This window comes from Diabrotica undecimpunctata, chromosome 5 (genome assembly GCF_040954645.1).
Source record: "Diabrotica undecimpunctata isolate CICGRU chromosome 5, icDiaUnde3, whole genome shotgun sequence".
Classification (NCBI taxonomy): domain Eukaryota; kingdom Metazoa; phylum Arthropoda; class Insecta; order Coleoptera; family Chrysomelidae; genus Diabrotica; species Diabrotica undecimpunctata.
In genome coordinates, this window is record NC_092807.1 from 107327152 (window position 1) to 107351876 (window position 24725).

At 33.0% G+C, this 24725-nt stretch overlaps 1 protein-coding gene across 4 annotated transcripts in view; it reads left to right on the top strand.

Annotated features, from left to right (window-relative positions):
• The window catches only part of LOC140441659 (calcium release-activated calcium channel protein 1-like), a 74619-nt gene extending 49894 nt beyond the window's left edge, over positions 1–24725 (top strand). For 3 of the 4 annotated variants that reach the window (XM_072532524.1, XM_072532523.1, XM_072532525.1), the window contains exons 2-3: positions 1129–1256; positions 16833–24725. In XM_072532524.1, coding sequence (XP_072388625.1) covers positions 1143–1256; positions 16833–17495 — 777 coding nt within the window. In that variant the 5' untranslated portion in view covers positions 1129–1142 and the 3' untranslated portion in view covers positions 17496–24725. Of the gene's footprint in view, positions 1–1128; positions 1257–5646; positions 5778–16832 lie in introns of those variants that run through there. The other variant, XM_072532526.1, reaches the window with a different exon arrangement.

Sequence of the window (24725 nt, forward strand, 5' to 3'; positions counted from 1 at the left end):
GTGATTAAATATTTAAAGAACTGGTCACACTTCGTAAATACGTATACAAAACAAGTTGTCGATACGACTGCTGACGTCACACACCGTAGCCTCGCTGCGAGGAGCCGTTTTTCTAGCCTCCATCAGAATTGAAATTAAGAATTGATTTATCTTAAGAAATATATATTTTTAAACAATTTTATGTTTGCAATGTTTTTATATATGTTATAACCTATTGAATTTAACAATATTTAAAAATTAGTGAACATCCCTATTGCTTTAATTTGTGAGTTATTAGTGATTTTTGAGACAAACATTAATTTCAACAAAAATTATGTGAAATTTTATTAGGTTTGCAATGAAAATACAGATATCAAAAGGTATGCGCATCAGAATCATTATACAAAATCTAAATTTTATACCCATTAACAAATCAACATAAAGTGAAGTGACGTTTAACATACAAATAAAATTAAACGCGAAACAATGTGTTTACTTAACTAACTAAAATAACAAAAAAATCGTTAAATTTATAATAAATGTTCAAAATGGCTTCCGTCGACGTCAATACATAATTATTGCAAGCGCACTCAAAATACCGCACAATATACTCAAAAGAGTAACTTACTAGTTATACATTTATGTTTAATCTGTTTGTTTTTATTAATATTTTATACATCAATAATCTTAAATAGATATTTTGATATATCAACCAATATTAAAAATTAAGGATCAGTCTAGATTATTCTGTATTTTTTTTTTTGAAAAATTATTTTTGATTTAAAATTTTCACCGCCAACCTAATAAAATTTCACCTAATTGTACAACAGCGCCAACGTATGACCAACTCATATAACATTCTAAATCTTATATTGCAAAAACGAGAACATCGAGAAGACTCAAATAATGTAATAGTATACAGGGTGTTCCATTAAAAAATATGTTTGTTTCACCCTATCAATATGGATGGCCCTGTATATTTTAAAATATTTTCAAATATTTCAAAACCTAACGATGCTGTAACTTTTACGTAAATATTTTTTCTAGTACCTCTTAAGACAAATTAGTAATATGTATGTAGTGTCTTTTTGTTGTTGTATATTTTAGAAATATTTTTCTAGATGTTCCTAATTTTATTTTTATTTTCAGGATTCCCTTCTCAAATGTCTGTCTGGAGTACAAGCACTGTATGCCTAGATTTAGGCAATACGCACTACAAGCCAGGACTAAATGATAGTTTTAATCGATTCCGAAGCCATAATCACCATTCCTCTCATGTAAGTACAAAGTTTTAATTAATTTGTGCATTAGGAGAGACTAAATAATATTTTGATATAGGTTTGAGTTGGTTTGATTGGTTGGTTTTTTGAGTCCAGTGTTTTGATTGTTATTTTGTCTCTGATGTGAAGTGATGGACCCATGTTTCATCTACGGTTAGGAAATTCTGCTTCTTTGCTCTGAAACTTTGCTAATCACTTAATGGAAACAGCTTCACGACACTGTTTTTGCTCCAGTGTGAGCAAACGCTACAACCATCTTGAACCCAGCTTTCTTATGTCCAAAATTTAAGATAATAAGAGTGATGTATGTTCTTGGAACACTCAGAAGGTTTTTGTCAATTTTTAAGAGATTAAACAGATTCTTCAGTAATCCACTAATTTGTTTATTAAATAATATTTAAATTTTCCCCCTTTGTCGGTATGCCAACAACAAAAATATTTTTTTCCAAAGAGTAAACGTCCAATTTTACTAGCCTATACAAATCACTAAAACATGAGTCACTCACTACAATTGTGGTACTTTACTGTACGTTGTTGATTTCGATGCCATCGATTCCGTTCAACGTGTTCATTTCGTGATTCATGTCGCCCGTCAATTTGACTTGATCGTCTATTTTTTACTTGTAGCATTGCGAGTTCTGCGACTCAAGTTGCTACATCCAATTGTCGGTATTTTTAAGAATAAAAATCAACTGAAAATAAAACGTTTACTTCCTTAGCGATTCTATATAACCATTGTAACATTTTTTTTATAATTACAATATTAAACAATTTTTATTACCTTTACCCCTGTTGCTGAGACGCCCATGGCCGTATTCGCAAATAGCTATGCGGGTGGTTTTGTTTACCATTAGAAAATTTTATTGCAACCACCGACTTTCCGAACCACGGGATTCTCACGTACAGAAGGTCCTACTTATCAATAGCGATTTTTCTGAGAGAACCTAATTCAGGAAGTTTTATGCTTCTCACGTTTCCAATTACTAGTACCGTTATTTACCTCGAACCTTCCGAGGTTCGTTATAACCTTTTATCTTGCTAGAAATGGATACAGGCTGGCCTGTCATTTGTAAGTGAGGGTTATCCCACCTCTTTTTTTTAAGGAGCTTGTGGAATTTTGAGAGGAAGAACTTCACTTCTGGAAGGTTGGTCTTTGAGTAAAGACGCTTGCTTATCTTACCGTTCTCGGTGAATTTTTTCTTTAAGTGTGTATACACTAAATATTTGAGTTTCTTAATCTAATACCATAGTAGATTAAATATGGTTATAAAGTACCATTATTTTAATTAAACTCAGTGGTTGATACTAGTAAAGTATAATAAAGTTCAGTGAAGTAGTGCAACAGTCATCGAGATTTCATTGTAAGTTATCATAATCATATTATCTTCAATTATCTGGGCGAATAATACGGTAATCATATTACCCAAATTTTAGACGAATCTGCGTCAACCATTTCATCATCTGTAGTTAAGATTAACTACCCATTTAGCAATTTAATTAAAAGAACATTTAATATTTTAATACGAACTTTCAATCAGCTATTAAGAACTCTTCACTAATAATAATTACGAATATTTAATTCTCGGTAAGAACAGTTAATCATTAAACAACAGTTCGAGGCATTTAATTAACATAAGGCCAAGTGCGGGTTGGTTTAATTGTTTTAATATATAATTCTTGTAACCTTTTTATTATTCTTTGTTATTATCTTATTCTTGTATTCTTTTGAATTTAACTTTAATTAACTTTGTTTTATTTGCTATTTATTTTTTCTTATTTATTATACCCGTTATCTCGAGATAAGCCCATAAACAGCGAAGAGAGATTTATCAGCTTTAGTTGAATTTTCTTAAATATTATCAGGCTCTCTTCGATGATAATTTAAATTGTGCATGATTCTATTATATTATATTTGTAAAGGTATTTCTTAATCATATTACTGTTTATTTCTATATTTATACAACCATTCATTAATTAATGGTGCATTTTTTGACTTGTTTACATACAGCCGCCTATATAATTGGGTTGTTGAATATATTGTTTTATTTTATCAATGAATTTTATTTCTCGACTCCTAATAAGTTTCCTGATAAAATAATACCTTTGAATAGTTGCTTATTACATTAAATTATTATTATACCTTCCACCAGAAGAAAGAGGTTTTAAATACAATTAAAGTCAGAATACTGCAATATCTGGGACATGTCATGAGGGGCGAGCGTTATAACTTGTTGCAATTAATAATGCAAGGAAGAATACAGGGTAGAAAGAATCGCGGAAGAAGACGGATCTCCTGGTTGAATAATTTGAGAGCTTGGTTTAACTGCACTTCTGCTGGCCTCTTTGGAGCAGCGGTGTCGAAAGTGCGAATTGCCATGATGGTTGCCCACCTAATATATTTATTTTTTTGTTTATGTAGAGTGTTGACCAAATTTATTTAATAATTGACTGTTGATATCTTTCCTTGGACTTGGTCTCAAACCTAAATATCTTTTCTTATCTCTTTTCGTTTCTAGGGTTTCTTAATTTTCCCCTTTGAACCCCAAAAATTAAATGGCGCCCTTTTTCTATCTTATCTTGTCTTTGGTAATTTTACCCATCTATCTTTTTGTTTATTTCTGTATCTTTTCTAGCATATCTGATCCTGTCCTATCTTTACTTACTTCGTCCGTTGGGCCCATTCCCGGTTCCAAAAGCTAGTTTCGAACCCACGACTCGCTTTCCACCAACCATCTGGCTGCTGTCCGCAGTATCTCCATTGGTGATCTTTCTAGCACCATTGTAATGTAAACATAGCTAGGAAATAAAAAAGGAAAAATTAAGAGGTAATTAGCCTAGTAAAGAGTAATAATTATTTAAGTAATTATTATATATTCCAAATTAATAAAGAATAAATTCGACACAGTTTAACGTATACATTTGAAATTAAAAACAAAACAATTGACCCAGTTTAACACAAGCCTGAATGTTTCAAAATTACGACACTTAGACCTTGTTGGAAATTAATACAAGGTACGAATTGTTAAACAAGTGAGAAGAATTGAGCTGACTAAGAAGTTTTACATAGCGTGATCCAGTTTAACACATGGAATAGATGGCATAATCAGCGAAAACGTAAAAACAAATCTCCACTTCGGACGTGACAAAAAGAATCTAAGGTACGAGTTGGCAATACATAAGCAGAACAAAAACAAGCAGAAGTTGGTCAAACGTTCAGTAATAGCGCGGCGCCTGAGAGGGCCCCACGTGAGAGGCGGACTAGTGGGAAGTTGGCACTCTAGACGCTCCACGCCATAGTGTGGAGATCGGACGATACGCAGCCAGTGGACGCGCTATTTAACTCGACGGGATAGTGTGACGTATAAGTGTCGGCAACTGGAGATTCGAAGGTTCGCAATCTCAAATCCCTGTAGGAATGGAGGCGTATTCACTAGCTAGAGCCTAGATACGCGAAGGTAACTAAGGTCTATATACTAACCCAAGGTATATCTAATGATATGGAATTTGTCCGACCTTTAATTCCTTGCTTGTCTCTTCTCGTCTCCCTTCGCGCCTGATCGAACATTTTGGTCATAACTGATATTTTGTAGTGTACAGTCTAGTTAATACATTGTAAACTCGAAATTTGTTTTTGTTATTCCTAGCCGTTACAGGTCGAGACTAGAAGAGATACATATTTCGCTTATGCAATGCTCCGGCTTCTAACGTAAGCCCATAGCCTCTCACTCTTGGCAGGACCTGAGACCGAGAAGTCCTTAATTCCCTTCTTTCCAAAAATTTCCTTACCCTCTTGTAAATCCGCGAGGGCGGAACCAGTCAGTCCAGACTAGTGGAACCAGTAAGCCTTGCCCCGCTCGCAGGGATAAGTATCCCCTAAGAATTGTAGAGGCATTGATAAGGAGATTGAAACAGTCGTCTTCTACAATGGTGACAGCCTTTATCAGAGTGGAGACAATTCATTAGAGGGGTTTATTCGATTCATTTACAGCTTCAATCCTAAATTATCACACCTTAACTCCCCAATTTATTAGACCATCCAAAAAAGGTTTCCGGGGTTACACCATGTATACCACGTGTTATGTCTATCAAAACGTACCAAAAATCGATATTAAATTAAACTTTAACTCTTGATTATAATTTATCTTCGAAAAAAACCTTCTCAAACCACTTATTCTTAAATTTTCTGTCCTTAAAAACCGTCTACAAAGTATTAGAAACTGAAGAATAAAACATTATACGTCTCAATCAAGAAAGTAGAAAATTTGCGATTGTTCTACTGTTGTATAAACAATAATATGACCTCAAACCAGACATCATTGATAAATATTTTACTAACAATATTAGCGGAATCAAATTATTAACACTAGTTATTTACTCTATTTTTAACCTCGAATGTTATTATAGTTAACGTGTCCAAGTAACCATAACGTTTTATGGTCTGATATTCATTTTTTTTTTAGTTTATCTCTACATGTGTAGACTATTGCACACTTACATCGCAAAAGCATATGGACACTGGTACTGGTAAGCCTCAATCAAGCCTAAAATATGTAGTTGGTGAATTCCTTTTTAAAATACATAGTCATTTGTGATGATTTAGTGCTTTCTGGAATGTTTTTTTTTTCGGTTTCGTTCGTAAATACCTAGACAAAGTGTGAAATATTCGGCAAAGTATTTTATTATTTTTTATTATTAGATAAGGGCGGATCTGTTTTGAGGTGGATGTGAGAGGTGGCATTCGTATTTTTAGGCAGACATAGTTAGTTGATAATTTCAATAATACTAATTGATTTATCCTTCCTCTCAAATAGGTCGGGAACATTAATAAAAAAGTTTAAATATTTAAAAATTACTAAAAACATCGACTTTTTCTACTTTCCTTGCTTATAACTTTAAAACAATCCATTTTGGTGCAAAGTCGTACTGAAATAAAATAGCGACAATTAAATCTGTACCATCTGGCCATTTGGCCATTTTAAACATTTTAATAGTTTTGAAGAATAATAAATTTAATTTCAATTTCGTTTTCGTAGAAATTGGTGGGTAATCATGCAACGAATGACGTACATAATTGAGCTGTAAAAGTATATCACTTACGCTTAAAAAAATCTAACTTACCCACTTATTCACGCCAAATTTCTGTGTTCTTATTGAGTTACCGACTTATTGTACTTACTGTATATAAATTCCAGGACAAAAAATTAAACATTTTTTATAGTTTATTTCTTTTATGCAACATATATTATAACCTGCAACATCAACTTTAATTGGAAAAGAAAACTAAAAAACTACTGATTATCTGCTATGAATTATCTGCTCTTCCAAATCGGGATCCAAGGTCCAAGTCATATCTTGCATATCTGTTGTGGGCAAATTTCCGTAAAAATTATGAAAAACTTCATCGATGAGCGGCAAAAGATCAAGTAGGTCTTTCTTTTTCTCCTTACTAGTTGGCAGAAGCTTGTCTGTGATTTGGGACAATGTGCTTGGTACAAAGTGTTTTCTTCTTCAGAAATTTACAGATTTAAAAGGATTGGAGACGTCTAAACTACGTTTATATTTCACTATTCCAATATTACTATTACACTGGAACCACAACACCGGCTGCCACAGGAACTTTTTTCCATCGATGTTAACTTTTTTTAACGATTAATGTTTCTTTTCCTAAACTGCTGAAATCCAAGAAATCTTCTTATTTCATTACTACTACTTTGAATGGTTTATTCTTTTTGCGGGATCTTACCATCTGATACCAGTCATTAGGGTGATTGATCTTTATGTGTGTTCTCTTTTTTTCTTTCTCTATAAGAGCATGATCCGTATCACTCTCCATGTGAGTACCCCTCGCGCTAAGTGCTAAGTTTTAAACTTCTTCTATAGCTTCACAAATATCTATGTCTGGTGGTTGAAGTTACGTTTCAATCTTAAAATACCAACGGTGGCCCGTGTTAGATATATTGTACCTTACTTATAATTTTCAACATTAATTTATTACATTTATTACAAAATTTTTATTTTTTTCTTTAATATGTCGTTTATTTAATATTACTCAAAATGTTCACAGATTAGTTGTTTCTATAAGTGAACGATCCCAATTTTTATGCCCCTCGAAAGTTAGTGTGGATTCAGAGAGCGAAATCCAATTTAACCTACTAAGAAAAATTACTAAGGTGGTAATCAATGCGTAAAAACCTAGAAAAACACTGTGGTATATCATAATTTTTTTTTAATTATGCTAGTTTTAACCGTGAGCCAGCAAATCCCTCCCCTTAAGGGTGGTTTGGTGGTGAAAAATTTGTAGGGTGGTAATAAATTAGAATTATTAAAAACCGGTTAACCTACAAAATGGACAATTACCAACCGGTTGAACAGGCTGGCTTCCGCAAAGGATATAGTACATCAGACCATCTGCTGACAATGAGAACATTGATAGAGAAGGCAAATGAATACCAACGACCCGTATTTCTTGCCTTCGTCGACTATGAAAAGGCGTTTGATAGTATCGAGATGTGGGCCATAGAACAAGCTATTAATAATTGTAGAATAGATTCGAGATATAGGCAACTAATACATAATATATATGAAAATGCAACTATGATAGTACAGCTAGACGAAAATACAAATCCCATCCCCGTTAAGAGAGGAGTGAGACAAGGAGACGTAATATCGCCAAAGCTTTTCAACCTAGCCCTCGAAGACGTCTTCAAAACTACAAATTGGTCAACCTATGGCATTAACGTTAATGGCAACAAGTTAAACCACCTCAGATAAGCTGACGACATAGTGATTATAGCGAGCACATTCGAGAAACTGCAAATTATGATGGGGGAACTAGCAGCCAGCTGACAATACGTCGGCCTAAAAATGAATATGAAAAAAACAAAAATAATGACAAACACAGAAGACCCCAGACGTATAACTATAAATGGCAGTGAGATAGAACAAATCCAGGAATATATCTACCTAGGCCAAATCCTGAGACTTGACAAAGAGAACCAAAGTGCGGAAATTACTAGAAGAGCAAGACTAACATAGGCAGGATTTGGAAAACTTAGTTGGATTCTTAAGAACCGCAAAATACCCCAATACTTGAGGAGCAAAGTGTTCAACCAATGCATCCTTTCTATCATGACATATGGATGTCAAACCTGGACCCTAACCAAGGCAAACATGAATAAACTAGCCACAACAGAAAGAACAATGGAAAGAGCAATGTTAGGTATACGACTGTCAGATAAAAAGAGGACTGGGTAAGATCCAAAACAAAAGTCGAGGACATAGCAACAAAAATTGCCAAACTTAAATGGAGCTTCGCGGGCCACACTGCTAGACAAAAAGACCAACGTTGGAATACTACAATACACCATTGGACACCTTACGAAAGTAAACGACCAAGAGGAAGACCACAGATGAGATGGGTTGATGACATTAAAAGAATAGCCGGAACAAATTGGAAGTATGTTGCTTAGATAGAGACCGATGGAAGGAGTTGGGAGAGGCCTATGTCCAAACATGGACGCAGAAGGCTAAGAAGAAGAAGAAGAATAAATTAGTGAAAAATGAGTGAAAAAATGAAAAGAAAAAATGGCAGATTTTTTCTGAATTGTGCTAACTAGAACCTTAAGCCAGCAGAATCGCTCCTATTAAGGGTGGTTTAGTGGTGAAAAATTATTAGGGTGGTAATAAATTATTGAAAAATGGGCGAAAAAATATTACGTTGGTTAAATTGGATTCTGCTCTTTTGTCCCCGCTAGGTTAAGGCTATTTTAAGGCTAGCTTAGAGCTGTTTCAGAGAGAATTGTTTGCTGAATTCGGTGCTTAAAACAGAACTGAATTCTGGAATATTTACTTATATTTAAAGTGTGTTGTTCTTCCGATAATAAAAACATATAATTTATGTTTTGTACCGTATCAAGTCATACATAATAATATCACTATTTTAATTTTAATATTTTAATGAAAAACATGACCTTGCTACACAGTAGTAATTTTTTGTGAGCACTTCAGTACTATTCCCTTAATGTTCTATTCGCGTCATAATAAACTGTTATGAACAATTATTGTGTAGTTCTTTTATAAATTGGGTTGTACCGCTTGATAAGGAAAGATCTGTCTACCTATTAGATGTGGTTGTCACATGGATTGCAGCAACAGGAAATACTGTATCAAATTGCTACTTTCGATTTGAGTTTTGTTTAATGATATACATTCTATATTTTGAATTCAACCATTCATTAGAGGTTCTGTTTGGTTTATAGTTTATTTAGAATGTATAGATCTGTAAGTACACTTTTAAATGTATTATATTATAAAGAATATAGTGATATATAATTTTCCGTTAAACACAGTATTCTGCGGTACTCTAATTAGATTTTTACATGATAATATGCAGCTAATAATAATAACAATACTAAAAAAATAATGTTTATTAATTCCTCATTATAAAATATACAACAATGTTTATTACAAGAGTTTATTTTTGATATCAGTAATTTACTCAGTGGGTTTGTTCAGCTCAACTCTTGTACGGTACGTGCTATTTCGCTTACTAGGTTATTGTGCATTATCAGGTTGATTTTCTTTAATGGCAAGCTTAGAAATCTGTTCATGTATTTCATTGGGAACTTGATCTACAACTGGGAATGGGAACTGGCATTGATCTGCTACTGGCTGTTCAGACACTTGAGTTGCTGGCAGTGGCGGCTTTTGGGGGTAGGCAGGATAGGCCGGGCCTACCCAATAATTTTAAGAGCTTCAAAGTTGAAAAACATATATTCAAAAATTATGTTAATGCATGTAAATAACTTTTAAATGTACTAAATCACTCAATACATTAGCGTCCGTTAAAACAACTATGTTATTATATTACCACAGAAAGCATCGAATCGTATTCAGGCATTTTAAATATAATTAATAGGGAACTGGCCGACCCAGCTCACATAAGATCCCGTACAAAAAGCGTTTGAAGTTAAGCAGCTTGCCGGACAACGATTTATATTGTCGTGTTTACGCTTGCTGTTTAGGCACCAGACGATCGGGCCTACGCCGACCATCGTTGTCACTTGTAACGTAATTATCGAATTGTAATATAAATTTTCTTTTAAATTATGATAAAAAAATATGTAACATAATATATAATTGTAACATATTTTTAAACAAACAACACAATTGCAAACAAGTGCACGGTTGCCCAAATAAATTTAAAAAAAAAATCGTAAAATTCGAAAAAAAAAGATTCCCACTCTCAAACAAAAAAAAATGTATTACACACACTGGCGACTACGAATTTTTTTTGGGGAGGTCATGGATCTTGAGGGTGATTACTTTTCTCTGATGCAAGGTCACTTTTAGTCTTACCACCAATAGGATAAGTGGGTTTCCAAATATTTTTATATTTTTAAGGAGGGGGGGGGGTCGTGACCCCTCCCTCTGGATCCGCCACTGATTACACATAGCTTTATGTAATTTGCTGGCTTGGTATACCCAATATACATATCTAGGCACCAATTTAAATAGCCAGTGGGACCACTCAACAGAAATTAAACAGCGAATAATAAAAGCAAAAGCAGCATTCGTTAGAATGAGAACCATTTTCAACAGTCGAGACATATCATTAAAAACAAAATGCCGTCTATTGAACTGCTACATATTCACAGTTCTGCTCTACGGAATGGAAGCATGGACACTGACTGTTGCATCTATGAATCGGCTCGAAGCTTTCGAAATGTGGTGTTATAGGCGCATCTTACGTATATCCTGGGTTGAAAGAGTTACTAATGTGGAGGTCCTGCGTAGAATGGGGAAAGAATGTGAAATTCTCATGACCGTCAAAACTAAAAAGTTGGAATATCTAGGACATGTAATGAGAAATCAAGAACATTACGGCCTTCTCCAGCTGATTCTCCAAGGGAAAGTAAATGGTAAGAGAGGACCGGGAAGAAGACGCATTTCCTGGCTTCAAAATTTACGAAAGTGGTGTAACACGACTACCACTGAACTGTTCCGCGCTGCAATAAATAAAGTAAAGATAGCCGTGATGATCGCCAACATCCGGAACGGATAGGCACTTTAAGAAGAAGGTATACCCAAAATTTTACCACACCAGCCGCCACTCATCGCTGGGTATTCCCTTCCCCAATTCGGCATACTGATGTTGTCGATAGCCAATAAGTTCTTAATCTAGTTTTTTCACCTTGTAATAGGAACGGAAAATATTTTCATTCATAAACACGCTGATATTCGTGACAGCGCATTCCGTTCATGCGCTGCTTCTGTCGTTAGCGAGTTATATGACGAGTTATCTATCCACGACCACCCTGTACTATATTCCTACATTAGTTACCGTTATGTTATGTCATACTTTTTAAACTATTTCATGTAAAGTGACTGTTAACGTTCCTTCTGTGTCGGTCCGTTTATTAGTCACGCTAATTTGAGCCAAATTTTTACAAAACAAATTTACTAATTAATATTTTGTTGTTTTTATTGTGATATTTGCATTGAATTATGACAGTGTCTGTGTCAGGTTGCCAATTTTTGTCGTAGGTTTCTCTCAGTTCAGTTCAAATATTTTAAATAAAGTAATTTACAGCGTTTTTACAATTTAAAATAATATTCTGAAGCTATTTTCTTGTGGCATTTTAAAGTAATTACTATTTAAATGGGAATAAGCCACAATTAAAGTATGTTTATTGACGTTTCAATTTCCACTTCGGAAATCGTTCTCAAAATACAAACATTAGTAAATTAAACAAATTTTTGTTTTTCTGTTATTTAGTGAAAAATTCTTCTAATAATTTAATTTTATCTGACTCATTTATATTGACAATTCAGACATACATTATAAATTTTAAAGTAGACGACTTTAAAATGATATTGCCAATATTGTTGAGGTTTCTCCTGGGATGACTTTACTTATAAGATAGTTCATTCGATTACATGAAATCAACTTTAACTTAAGAATATCCATCAGAAAAGGTCATAGTATGTAATTCGTCTTTCAAAAGACAAATACATGCCAAGTTATACCTGTCGTTTCTAAATATGTGTCCAAGATAGACGTTTTACGCTTCTTGACAATTTCTGCGAGTTCACGTTCTCTATTCATACGCCTTAAAACTTCTTCATTTCTAACGCGGTCGGTCCATGGAATTCTCAGCATACGACGAAATACCCACATTGAAACGCCAATAAACGTAATTTAACCTTTAATTGTGGCTTATTCCCATTTAAATAGTAATTAATTTAAAATAAGTTTAGTTTATATTTTGCTTTGTCATGACAAAATGGCAGTGTTTTTTATTATTGATATAACAAATATCACACAAACACGTTACAGAATTAATCTAATATTTGAAAGATGTTGAATTAATTAATGAACAATTTAAATGTAAAATTCGAAATTGTCGACGTTTATGTGCAGTCGGACAAAAAGGCGCAAGACGGGTACACATTAATAGGTGACACTGGGAGGGTTGAGCTACTTTTTTTCTGCGACCTGATTTTCTGCCTTGCTATAGTAATTGCATAAAGTTTTTACACATTGAATAACTATGAGTTTTAGTTTTTTAACGCAATGGTATGATTATTTTAAAAATTGTTATTTAAACAAAAAATAAATGATTTAAGTACAACATGCACTTGTCCCAAAACTCCCTTATGAAGGGAGGCTTGAGACAAGCAAAGGGAGGTTTGAGGCAAGCATAGGGAGGGTTGAGACAAGAGTAGTAGGTAAAGATAAAGTCATGAATTAAAATCAAATTTATTAAAGAAAGTAACTAGGTAATATTTAACCCCGCAATAGCAATAATAAAAAAATAGAAATGTTTGAAAAATATGCCAAAATAGTATGTATCTAATTAGAATAAATTTTTATATTTAGAAAAATCAACTGAAAAAGAAAGGGTCCAATGTGTTCTAGCCGTTCCTCTAGTTGGAGGAACAAAGGAGGGGTTTGGTAACTTAACAAGATCATTCCTCGGTGCACAACATTCATCTGCAACATCGAGAAAAACAAATTTGTATCCCGGACTTCTTATTCTCATGCACAATAGGACGTAATCCTTGTCATTAATATTTATGACTTTAGCAACGTAATGTCGAAAAGTCTTTTTGGTAGAAAATCGTACAACAACATAGTCATTCTTACAAACGTCTTGATTCATAAAGCTTTCTTCGGAATTTTCTTGTTCAATTTGTTCCTCGATATCAGTTAACTCATCAGAACTCGAAAAATTGAAAAAATCGTTAGATTGTTCAGAGTCCTCCAGATGACTATCTCAATTTCATTTTGTTTAACTGACACTTGTTTTTCATCTTCTAATGCCATTTTTTTTTTAATCTTTCTTTTTTATTTATTTTATAAATTACGATTTTTTATTTAACACATAAACTAACAAATAATTGAATACATGAAAGTATGTTGAATAAGTATTATATTCGTATAATTCGTCTACATATTTCTAAACATAATAATGGAAATAAAGAATCATTATACATTTTGATAGAAAACTTACATTGTTTAGCCTCAAAAACAACTTTTCACTCTAACTTTCCTAACAGACTTCGATTTAACATGGGACTTAGATAACGACAAAGAAGCAATGAGTAAGCATCCACGGAAAAGTAAATTTATTTAAGTATTCGTTATAAATGTAATATTTATGGCTCAAACATCCCGCTGGCTCAACCCTTGCCAGTCTCCCCTACACATTAAACCATGGTTTTTAGAGTAGTAAATGTAAGATGTATCCCATATGCATGGGTAAAATTTACATTTTTTAATGGACTGCGAGTACCCATCAAAACTGCATTTTATATAACGTGATTTTGGGCAGTCAAATGTCAGTTAAAAATGCCGCAGAATTAATCAATTTGCAAAAATGGTAAGTGATCGTAAGTTTATGTTTTGCTTTTGCAAAACTTTCTATTACTTCCTGTGTCGCGAAAAAGCTGACAAAAGTTGATAATAAATAGCATTTTTTACACAATACTCAACGAAGACCACGTTGCTTAAGTTAGGGAGCTTTATTGGGGTGGGTAAGGATATAGATGGAAAAAAATTTTAGATCATAGAAATTAATTATATTGCAAAGTATCACAGTTTGCCAAAGAAAGACACTAATACATCTAAACTGTAAAACCAAAATGGGCGCCAATAAGCTTTAACCTGAAACTGATAAAGGAACTCAAGATTAAATAAATTAAACAAACATTTATCTCAAAAACATTAGAAAAATACAAAAAATACACGTCAGAAAACATATCAGCAAATTATCGACAAAAAATATAAAACTTGACATATATAATTATAAGCTACAAGAAAAGATTGTATTCAATAAAATACTTTAGAAGAATTATTATATTATTTTCTACAACAAAATTCAAATAATTTATATCATCTCTACTCAAAAATAAAATAATAATTGTTTATTCATATTCAAAAAGCATATTAATAAAAAAACATAATGACACATACTGTCATTAAAAATCTTATATGTTAAAACAGATTGCAGTCATTTTTATAATTTAAATAATAGACTCATTACGGAAATTAATTATATCAAAACTTTAAAATCTCACAAAAAATTGAAAATCAAATGAATCTTTGACTACAATCTGAACGAATATCATTGGTCATTGTCCCGTTTTACTTAAATTAACGTTACAAAATTATAATGTTACATAATTTAGTAACATATTAAAAAAATGATAAAGTTACTGTCCCTAACAGCAAAAAAAGTGGCAAGACCACCTCTCTGGAACGGTGGTTAAGGTTTTAGCCGGAACACGGTTAATCCGGCACTACTTTGGCGTCTTCTTGCCTAGTATCTTACTCGGCCGAAAAATGTCAGGGTGTCTTGCTCCGTGACGTAGATGTCCAAAAAAGATTTCCCCCACCGTTGTCTGCCAGAATTCAATGGATACCTTCTTAGGCTCTTACTGGAATCTGGCAATACGGCAACTAAAAAAAACATAAAATACTCACTCACAATAGTTTGTTAACCTGTGATGATAGGGCCGTAGGCCGGGAGATAAACAGATGGTACTCTAGATGTTGAAATACGATATCTTTACCTTTTCGGCAAAAATATTACTAAAGGGGTTTACCTCGACGTGACAAAAGCAGCTTGTGAGTGAATAGTAGCGGCAATAAATGAATTGTCAGTTGGACTCTATAAATAGACAAAAAAAGGATATCTTACTATCGCAATTAATTAATAACGAACAGTAAACGACTTACCACAAAATAGTGAGTTTCTCTAGAGGATAACTGAACAACAAATATGTACGTCTGAATGCATATTGACATTCAAATAATAACTGATAATGACAACTAAAATCGAATTTTTGGCTTTTTATAAATTAGGCCTAAGGTAATTAATTTTTGGGAAAGGGATGTGTACTTTGGTTCGAAATATTTGTTCCCATGAGATAATAATACGCATTAGAACGCTTTTAACTAAAAACCAATACAATTTTTAGAAGGATTATGTATAATCAGTACTTGAATGGAGTGGTTTAAAAGAAAACGTATATTCTTACCACACACATAATTTATTACGAAAGAACATCTTTTAAGAACAAGGGTCTTTTAAGTTTTAAGTTTAAACACTCATACGTATTCGAGGCGATAAAAATTAATAATCTCTCTAGCCATAGTGTTGAAAATACAAGCCAGTAATAGAAAAATTTAACATGCCACATCTGCCAAATGGAAGTATCATCTATAATTGATGGAACCTATATTACACAAAAAAACAGTGCTTAATTAATCCAATATTTGCACTTATACATATATTTATCTTAATTAGTTTTGTTTAGGTTAGGTTAGGATAGGTTGAGCCTTCCTGGGCTGTGAGTTGATCTATCGACGCCCTATGGGCTTGTAGGTAATATATTTAGCGCTTCTTACGAGTATCCGTATCGACCTTGCACAGAGTCCCTGTTAATTTACTACATAGTGTTCCAATTGTTGTATTATGTACCACCGAAGCGAGTACAAAAAAGTAATGTTTTGTAATGTAACTAATTTTTTTTTTATTTTGAAATTTTGTTGTAATGATTTTTCCGCCATTTTCAAAATTTGTTAAATATAATATATAGAATTTATTCGCCATTTGCATTTTGATTATTATCTTATATTTATGTTTAATTACTTCATTTTGATTATCACTATATTCTAAAAAATAGTATGCATATATGTGCATATAAGTCGATGAGCAGTGCAATAAGTGTTTATGTATGTATATTACGTAATAAGAAATATTCACATAAAAAAATATATGTAAAAATTTAAAGTATAGGAAATACTTGTGATGCTAAACATTTTTATAGATTTGAAAACGTCGCAGTCAGTTCCCAATATGTCCGCCTAAAAAGTCTTTTTTATTTAAACGATTTTAGAGATTCCGCAATTTTTTTTTTGGAAATAATGTATATTTTCATGTTTTCCAAAAAAATTCCCAAAAGCACGGCTAATAAACGGATCGGAACCCGTTCCATCAGCTAAATTGCTGTTATCTAATGTGTATTTTATGTTTACTTTTAATTTTTTTTTTTTTTTGGTTTCAGTGTAAAAACATGTCAATGTCAGGTGACGAGATACACAACCGTCGCTACCTTTCGTGGCGCAAACTCCAACTGTCCCGAGCAAAATTGAAAGCATCCAGCAAGACATCAGCCCTCCTCTCCGGGTTTGCCATGGTGGCGATGGTGGAACTGCAGCTTCAGTCACCGATGGAGAAGATCTCTGGAGAAGTACTGGTCGCTTTTGCTGTGATCACGACGTTGCTAGTAGCAGTCCACATGCTAGCGCTGATGATAAGTACCTGCATATTACCGAATATAGAAGCTATATGTAATTTAGATTCTATAAACCTAGTAGAAGAATCGCCCCATGAGAGACTTCATTGGTATATAGAAACAGCGTGGGCGTTTTCGACGCTCTTAGGTCTATTGTTATTCCTGGCCGAAATAGCTATTTTGTGCTGGGTTAAGTTTATAGATATTAACGAAACGGCAGCTTGGTCTGCCACTGTTATTCTTGTACCTATACTTTTTGTATTTCTAGCATTCGCTATACATTTCTACAGATCCTTAGTAACGCATAAATACGAAACAACCTTATCAGGTATAAGGGAGTTAGAAATGCTCAAAGAACAAATTGAAACTGGAACTATGCATCGAAATGGTGGAGGTGTAGGAGATTTAATACAATCCATTCATGTCGTGTAAACTAGACTTGTATACAGTCAATTTTAAGTGATTTAAGCAACAATAAGTGCCTCGGTTTTGTGAGGTTGACGGAGCTCGGGAACTACAATAAGTGCCTGGGAGGGGGACGGGGACCTTAAAACTTAATTCACGATGGTAGAGACAATCGAGAAGATAGAGATCTTCTATCAGGAAATCGTCCACAGATTGGTGAAAATATGATGAACATTGATGGGAAGTGTATGTTTTAGCAGATTGTTCTACACTATTTTCTAGTCGTAGATCTTTTCAGATGAATGCGTGAGCTTTGGAGCTTAATACTTTATAAGACGCTAAAGGGAGAGGGGAAAAAATTAATTATTATAGTGAGGAGTCGTCAAGAAATCCTACATTTTCATGCATTATCAATTATATATAGTGTGTAAGTGTGTCCAATTAAGTCGGCAACATATGGGAAACTTTTTATTATAAATTTTACGAAAAAAAGTTATTCTTTATAAAAAGTTGTGCATCGTCTAAATCCTATGATGCAACCATCAGATATCAAATTTTATCAATCTTATACGAGGTTGGTTATAAAAAGTTGTTTAGTATTAATAATTATGTTTTAATATGCAATTATATCCTTCAAATTGAAAAAAAAAATTATTCTATATTTTTAAATATGATAACTCTTCCATTCCGGTAGAAAAAAGGTTATTAACAATCCAATGTTCATTAGATTTTTAATGTATTTTAAATTTAATATCTGATGATTGCATCTTCATGCAATCATCATTTTTTTGGACCATGCATATATTTTTATGAAGAATAACTTTTTTCTTAAAATTAATAATAAAATAGTTATCATATTTGTAATAAATAAAAATGATGTTGGGTACCGGTACTTAATTTGAGAAATTTTTGCACAAAAGAATGTCATTGCATATTAAAACATAGTTTTTAATTACAAACAACTTTTCATAATAACAATTTTGGATATTGTGAAATATAAACTTTACTCTTGAGCGAAATTCATATTTTTTTACATACCTCGTATAAGATTGATCAAATTTGATATCTGATGGTTTTAAACCATGTACAACTTTTTATAAAGAATGCCTTTTTTCGTAAAATTAATAATAAAAAAGTTTCTCGTATGATGCCAAATTAATTGGACACACATATTTGTTTTTTGATATCTGGAAAATAGTTTTCGATTCAAACTATCTCAAACTTGCAAATTTCATCAGTTTTGCTGTTTCCTATATAAAAGTTTTAATGTTGTAGGTTATTTGAGATGTTAAATATATCAAAGTGATATATGCATGAACTTGTAGGTTAGTCTGCGATTTATTCTCTCATTCGGTCATTTTCCTCTGGAAAATTCACTATTTTATTAAACAAATAGCTTGAAGACGATCCTGAACATGAAAACATGAATGCTATGAAAACGTATCCTCGTCGACACCCTTTCACCTCTTGAACACCATAACTATACCGCTAACCGACTGAAGTTAGCATCGGTAAGGTTAGGTTAGGTTCGTTTGACTCTCATGCTGTACGTCAGAGGTCAAAGGTCAAAGTATCCTAAAGTGGCTTTTTTTTACTAGGAACTACACTGTGGTAATATACCTGTTCGATATCTGGGCCGGACGCTTACTACAAGTATTTACGATGTATGTAGGTTGTACTATGTAGGTAAATATGTTCAATTTTTAAGAATACTTTCATATGATTTTTTTTTATTTATCGGTCTCTTGTTAATAAAACATTTTTTATGATGTCTATGTAATCATGGCTATCTTTACTTTACTTTTGTAGCTAATTTTCAAAGGAGAAAAATTTCTTATTTTAGAACACCAAACGTCAGTCTGTTACTCTTTGTGAACCCCAGCCAGATCCAAGAGGATTATGATCAAATTAAATGCTTTCTGTAGTTGTTTAATGTTTTATTAATACCAAGTACGTTATGGACTTTTCTTCAATTCTTGTGTCATTATACGAATTATTTTTAAAGTTAGTCGTTTGATTTTTAAAGCGAAAACAAGAAATGTCTTATCCATAGTTTTGAAATGTGAAGGAACTTTTTTAGGCTCTAAAAAATTGAACCAGTCCACCGAAAAAGTGCGCTTATATGGTAAAAGCCGTAAAATCAGTACTTAGACAATAAATAAATGGCACAGTATGAACTGATGATGTTACTCATTTGTGGATGTTTTGTGTTGTTGTTTCAAGAAAATTTTTCATATACAGTTACAGCTCACAGGCTCTAAATTTGCCGGTGGGAATGACACATCATCGGTACGATGCCATAATCACGAATGTGCTAAATTAAAAAATTTTCGTCCAAGTAGTTTAGCAGACGAGATAACCTTAAAAGCTATCGATGCCAAAGTAACGAATCGGCCTATCGAATACCTAAGAACCCATTGGACTAGATAGGCAAATTCTTTACCTCGACATTAATAAGCGACATCATTCCCTCAAGTTCTTAAGCCACGATATTCTTCGCCTTCCCACATTTCGCTTACCTCGAATATGCATAGTTACAGTCCTTTCTTAGTGTGAGGAAGAAACTATTCCGAAGAAGAAAATCCCAAATTTTACATTCGAATTTGGCATTGCGTTACATGTAGATGCACTATCTATTTCAACACGCGATTATAATTATACATTGCCCAAAATACACCTATTTCACTGATTTCCGCAACATTAGCTGATGGACTGTTGATCGACCTTTGGCTACATGCTAATGCTGTACATTTTTCCAAATTGTAGTAATAACAGTTTCATATTATTTTCGTCAGTCTGATATTAATCTTTGTATAAGAAAGTCTAATAAATACTTTAATTCTCACAATACGAAAATTTGCAATTTTTACCGTCCAGGAATGACATAAACTATTAGTCGCGTGAAGTATCTGTCGTGTACGTCAAAGAGGCGGAGCGTGTCACTGACACCGTTAGAATCTTTGAGCTGTACATATAATAAGTAAAAGGCTACAATGCAGGAGCTTGCATGTATGGTAAATTAAAGAGTAAGATCATCGTTTCATCATCATTATTCACTTGTAAAACTACTTAAAAAACAAGACTGATATTATATTCCAATATTGTTCTTTGTAAGTCAATGTTTTGTGAGTTGCATATCCTTTTTTATTAAGTGTCTCAATGGAATGTACATTTTGAAGAATTATTGTAGCCTACAGGTTTGTAGTTATCGATATTTTAAGGTTTGTAGCAATTATCATGTCAGATTTAACCATTTGTTGTCGAAACTAAGGATATTACAAAAAAAAATTAATTTACGCGAGGGTTCTATTCGATTTAACAGCGTGTCTTCTTTATCTAGTCCCCAATGAGCTAATAGAAATCTAAGTCGCTCGCGAAATAGGATTAAGGCGAGACAACCGAACACGCGAGCTACTCAAAAGAGTAAGTTTAGGTTGGGCTGCCTTCGGAAATATGAGAGATGTGTTTAAAACAAATGTCCCAATTCCTTTAAAAAGGAAAGCTTTCAACCAGTGTGCTCTACCAGTCCTCACACACGAAGCAGAAACCTTAACTCTTACAAAAACATGAAAAACACTAAAACAACTTAACGATGGTTGGAGTAAGCTTATGATGAATATTATTAAGTATGCATTTTTATCCTCTCATCATAATTGTAGCAACTCAAAAGTTGGAGATGAGAGAGAGAATAAAAATTATGCAAAATGCCGATTATGTTAAAGAATTAAAACATGTGGCAATACATCCAATTTAAAAACCACCTAAAGAGCATACATAAAGAATTTTACGAAAATGGTAAGTCTAATATTTCTATAAAAAAGGCCAACAGTAATGTACAAGAAAGTATAGATGTAATTACTGATACAGTGTATTACGACACTCGAAGTACTTCTCAACTTTTAGAAATATCAACATCATCTTCTTTTACTCAACAGTAGTACAAGTGGCTATTATTCTCCCACTCCTTACAAAAGACGAAAAATAATAGTAGTCTGTTAAAAGATTAGAATCTTATAGTGAAAGTGGTACAAAATATTTAAAAATCACAAATTCCATTCTGTATATGATTCGTCGGGAGTACCAGCCAATCCATTGTTGATGAGAGTTTTCAAAACCTAATTAAGCAGCTCTCTGGTGGCCTCTACAAAATACCTTCCATCAAAACTAATAATGCTCTTTTAGATAAAAAATGCATCGCTGCGACAAATTTGTTTCGCCAAAAAATACAATATTTAACATTGTATATTGTTGATGATCTTTAAATAGATTCTGTGGCATTGGGAGTCACTGAGTTATGTCAGTCACATACTGAAAAATATTTGCAGGATGTATTGTCTACCATTATGGAAGATTGGCATATTAAGACGGAACATGTTTCCGCCATAATTACTTATGGAGCCGCAATAATGCAGTGGAGACAATGTTTGGAAAAGAAAAACATCTAAACTGTTTTGCACATCAAATTAATTTCGTTGCTTAACGAGCCATTGGATCTTGTAAACTCTTGACTGACTGTGAACTGTAAAAAAATTAAACAAATAATAACACGGTTTAAGCACAGTGTAACTGTAAATGCAAGTGATGAGCTAAGAAAAGCCCAAGACCCAGATAATGCGAAAAACTAATTCAAGAAGTTTCCACTAGATGGAATTCAAAGTACTATTCCATTACTAAATTTCTCGAATTAACAGATATAATTGATCAAATTGTCAATCGACATTCATAAGCATGTGGAATGATTAATGCTAGAGAAACAGAAGAGTTAAAAGAGGTTCAAGATATATTGTTTCAGCTAACCGCTACAAAATAACTGTTTGGTGAAAAATACACAACTAGTAGCATTGTCATTCCAATGATTTTTAATATAAAGAAGAACATTGAAGGAAGTACACCTAAATACGAAGTTGAAAAGAAATTAAAATAATCTCTTTTAATAGAATGTAACAAACGTTTTGGAATGACAGAACAAGTTTACTTACTATCAGTTTCAACGCTTCTTGATCCTCGCTTTAAGAAGATGTATTTTACGTCTCCATTAAATTGTACAAAAGCAGTTCAAAGTTACCAGAGGAAATGCAACTGAAGATGGACATCTCTCAACAAAGCGTTTCTATCGTAAATGAACATAAAGAACCGAGTAAACATTTTTTATCGACATCTGCCTCATTTAGCAGTTGTAGCTACATCAGTACCGTCTGAAAGCTGCTATGTAAACTATTATTTTAACGGGATATTGATAAGTATTATTGAGACTTATAATTTAATGTACTACTTATTTGTTTTTTTTTGTAATAATTTGGTTGTGTTTAAGATATCTATCAAGAGATAATTTTTAATTGTTACACCACGTTTTTCAGCAATTAAAACATGTTTATGTAATTTATTTTTTTCACATTATTCAACATTTGTAAAACATCGGTGTTCAGTTTCGATGTTACCATCGATGCTCAACATCGATGTCGCATCCCTAAGACAAGCTGTATGTACCACTTTACACAAAAGTCTAGTATGAAGTAACGATGTTATTTCCAAGTCGGCAGTCCTCCGAAAGAAGGTTATGACATTGTAAGATTTGTGAAAAGTCAAAGACTGTCATGGCTGGGACATGTGCAGAGACAAAACGATGCAAAAACAACAAAGAAAATGTTACAATGGAAGCCCAGAGGAAGGCGAAAAAAAGGAAGGCCCAGAACGAGATGGTTGGATGACGTGGAAGACGACCTGAAAACAATGAACATAAGACAATGGAGAAGAAGGGCACAAGAGAGATCTGAATGGAAGGACATAGCCAGACAGGCAAAGACCCATCCAGGGTTATGATGCCAAAAGAAGAAGAAGAAGAAGAAGTCCTCCGAAAGAATTGACATCCCTGTGATGTGACATCCCCCATCCAATCAGATAAATTAAACAAAACGTATTTTTTCGAAACCATTAGTGTTCGTAGTAAATAAGATCTTAAGATTTATTGCAAACAAAACAGAACTGAAATTCTTAAAGCGGCTAAAGTTATCAAGTATTACAGAGAAACGATTTAAAGCGAAGTAATTTCAGTGCATTTAAAATGTACAAATAAACAATCATCTCTTCGTTCTGATTTTAAACCAATATTTAAGTAACATTCTAAAACCTACAGAATTTTTCGAATCGTTACATAAGGTGGCCCCAATATTCGAAGTTAGCAACAGTAGGTTCTGTCCCGAAGCTGCTTTATTTTGCTGAAGATTCGCCAGAAGAACTGTGTCCAAATTTTGCCCAATCTAATTAGAATTTTGCTCAGTTGCTCTATACGCAGCTCATTTGATATTTTTTAATGTGTACAGGATTGCCAGTTAATTGAAATTGCGTAGTGTCTAAATGTTTCTGATAAGTTCTGCTGCATAGAATGGCAGATGGGTTCCGAAAAAAAACTACATTTATTCCTAAATAGAGAAGCATTGAAGTTTAGAATTTCTTGTTTCAGTATCGTTCGTATTGAAAAACACTGTTCGTCAATAAATGGTTGAATATTGTTTTTATTTTATTAAGTTAGGCATACTGTGATGGATTTTGATTTTAAATAATTTGTACTTTCGATGCAAACGAAATCCATTTAGTTGTAATGTACTTACTTTATTTGGTAGAATCTCTTTATGCTTTTATATTTATTTTAATGTTTGTCGTTGTATATAATCTATATATTTGCGGAAGGCTTCCGCGGTAAGTAAAACGAAACAACTAAGAATACTATTATTATAAAACCTAACATCATGAATACTCAGTGAGGAGATTGTATTGAGTGGTGATGAATTCTGCTATCTCAAACTTTTCATTCCCTCCTTAGAGTCATCTTCAGCATTTTTGTTGTCACTAGTACTGCGACAGTGATAGTAATCCTACCGTAATAAAGCTTAAATGGTAGCGGTACTTATACAGTTAACTGGAGTTTTTTTGGACACTACGGAGATGACTCTACAGAGTGCTTCGAAAGTTTGACACATTCTTACCAGGGAAGTGGATAAATTTAATATTAGTTTTTATAATAATGCAAGTTTCACGTCGATTGATCAGTTTTTTTTTAACATAAATCAAATAAATTACAAACTTATAAATGAGTCATACTATAGTGTAAAATTGCGACGTTAGATTCAACTATAGTGATACATTGTGATTTTTGGACAAAGTTGTTGTAGTCAAAAAGACTTTTTTAATACTTATATGTAAAAATAAATTGTATGATAATAATTATTGTAATAAACAAATATATTTTACATAAAAATA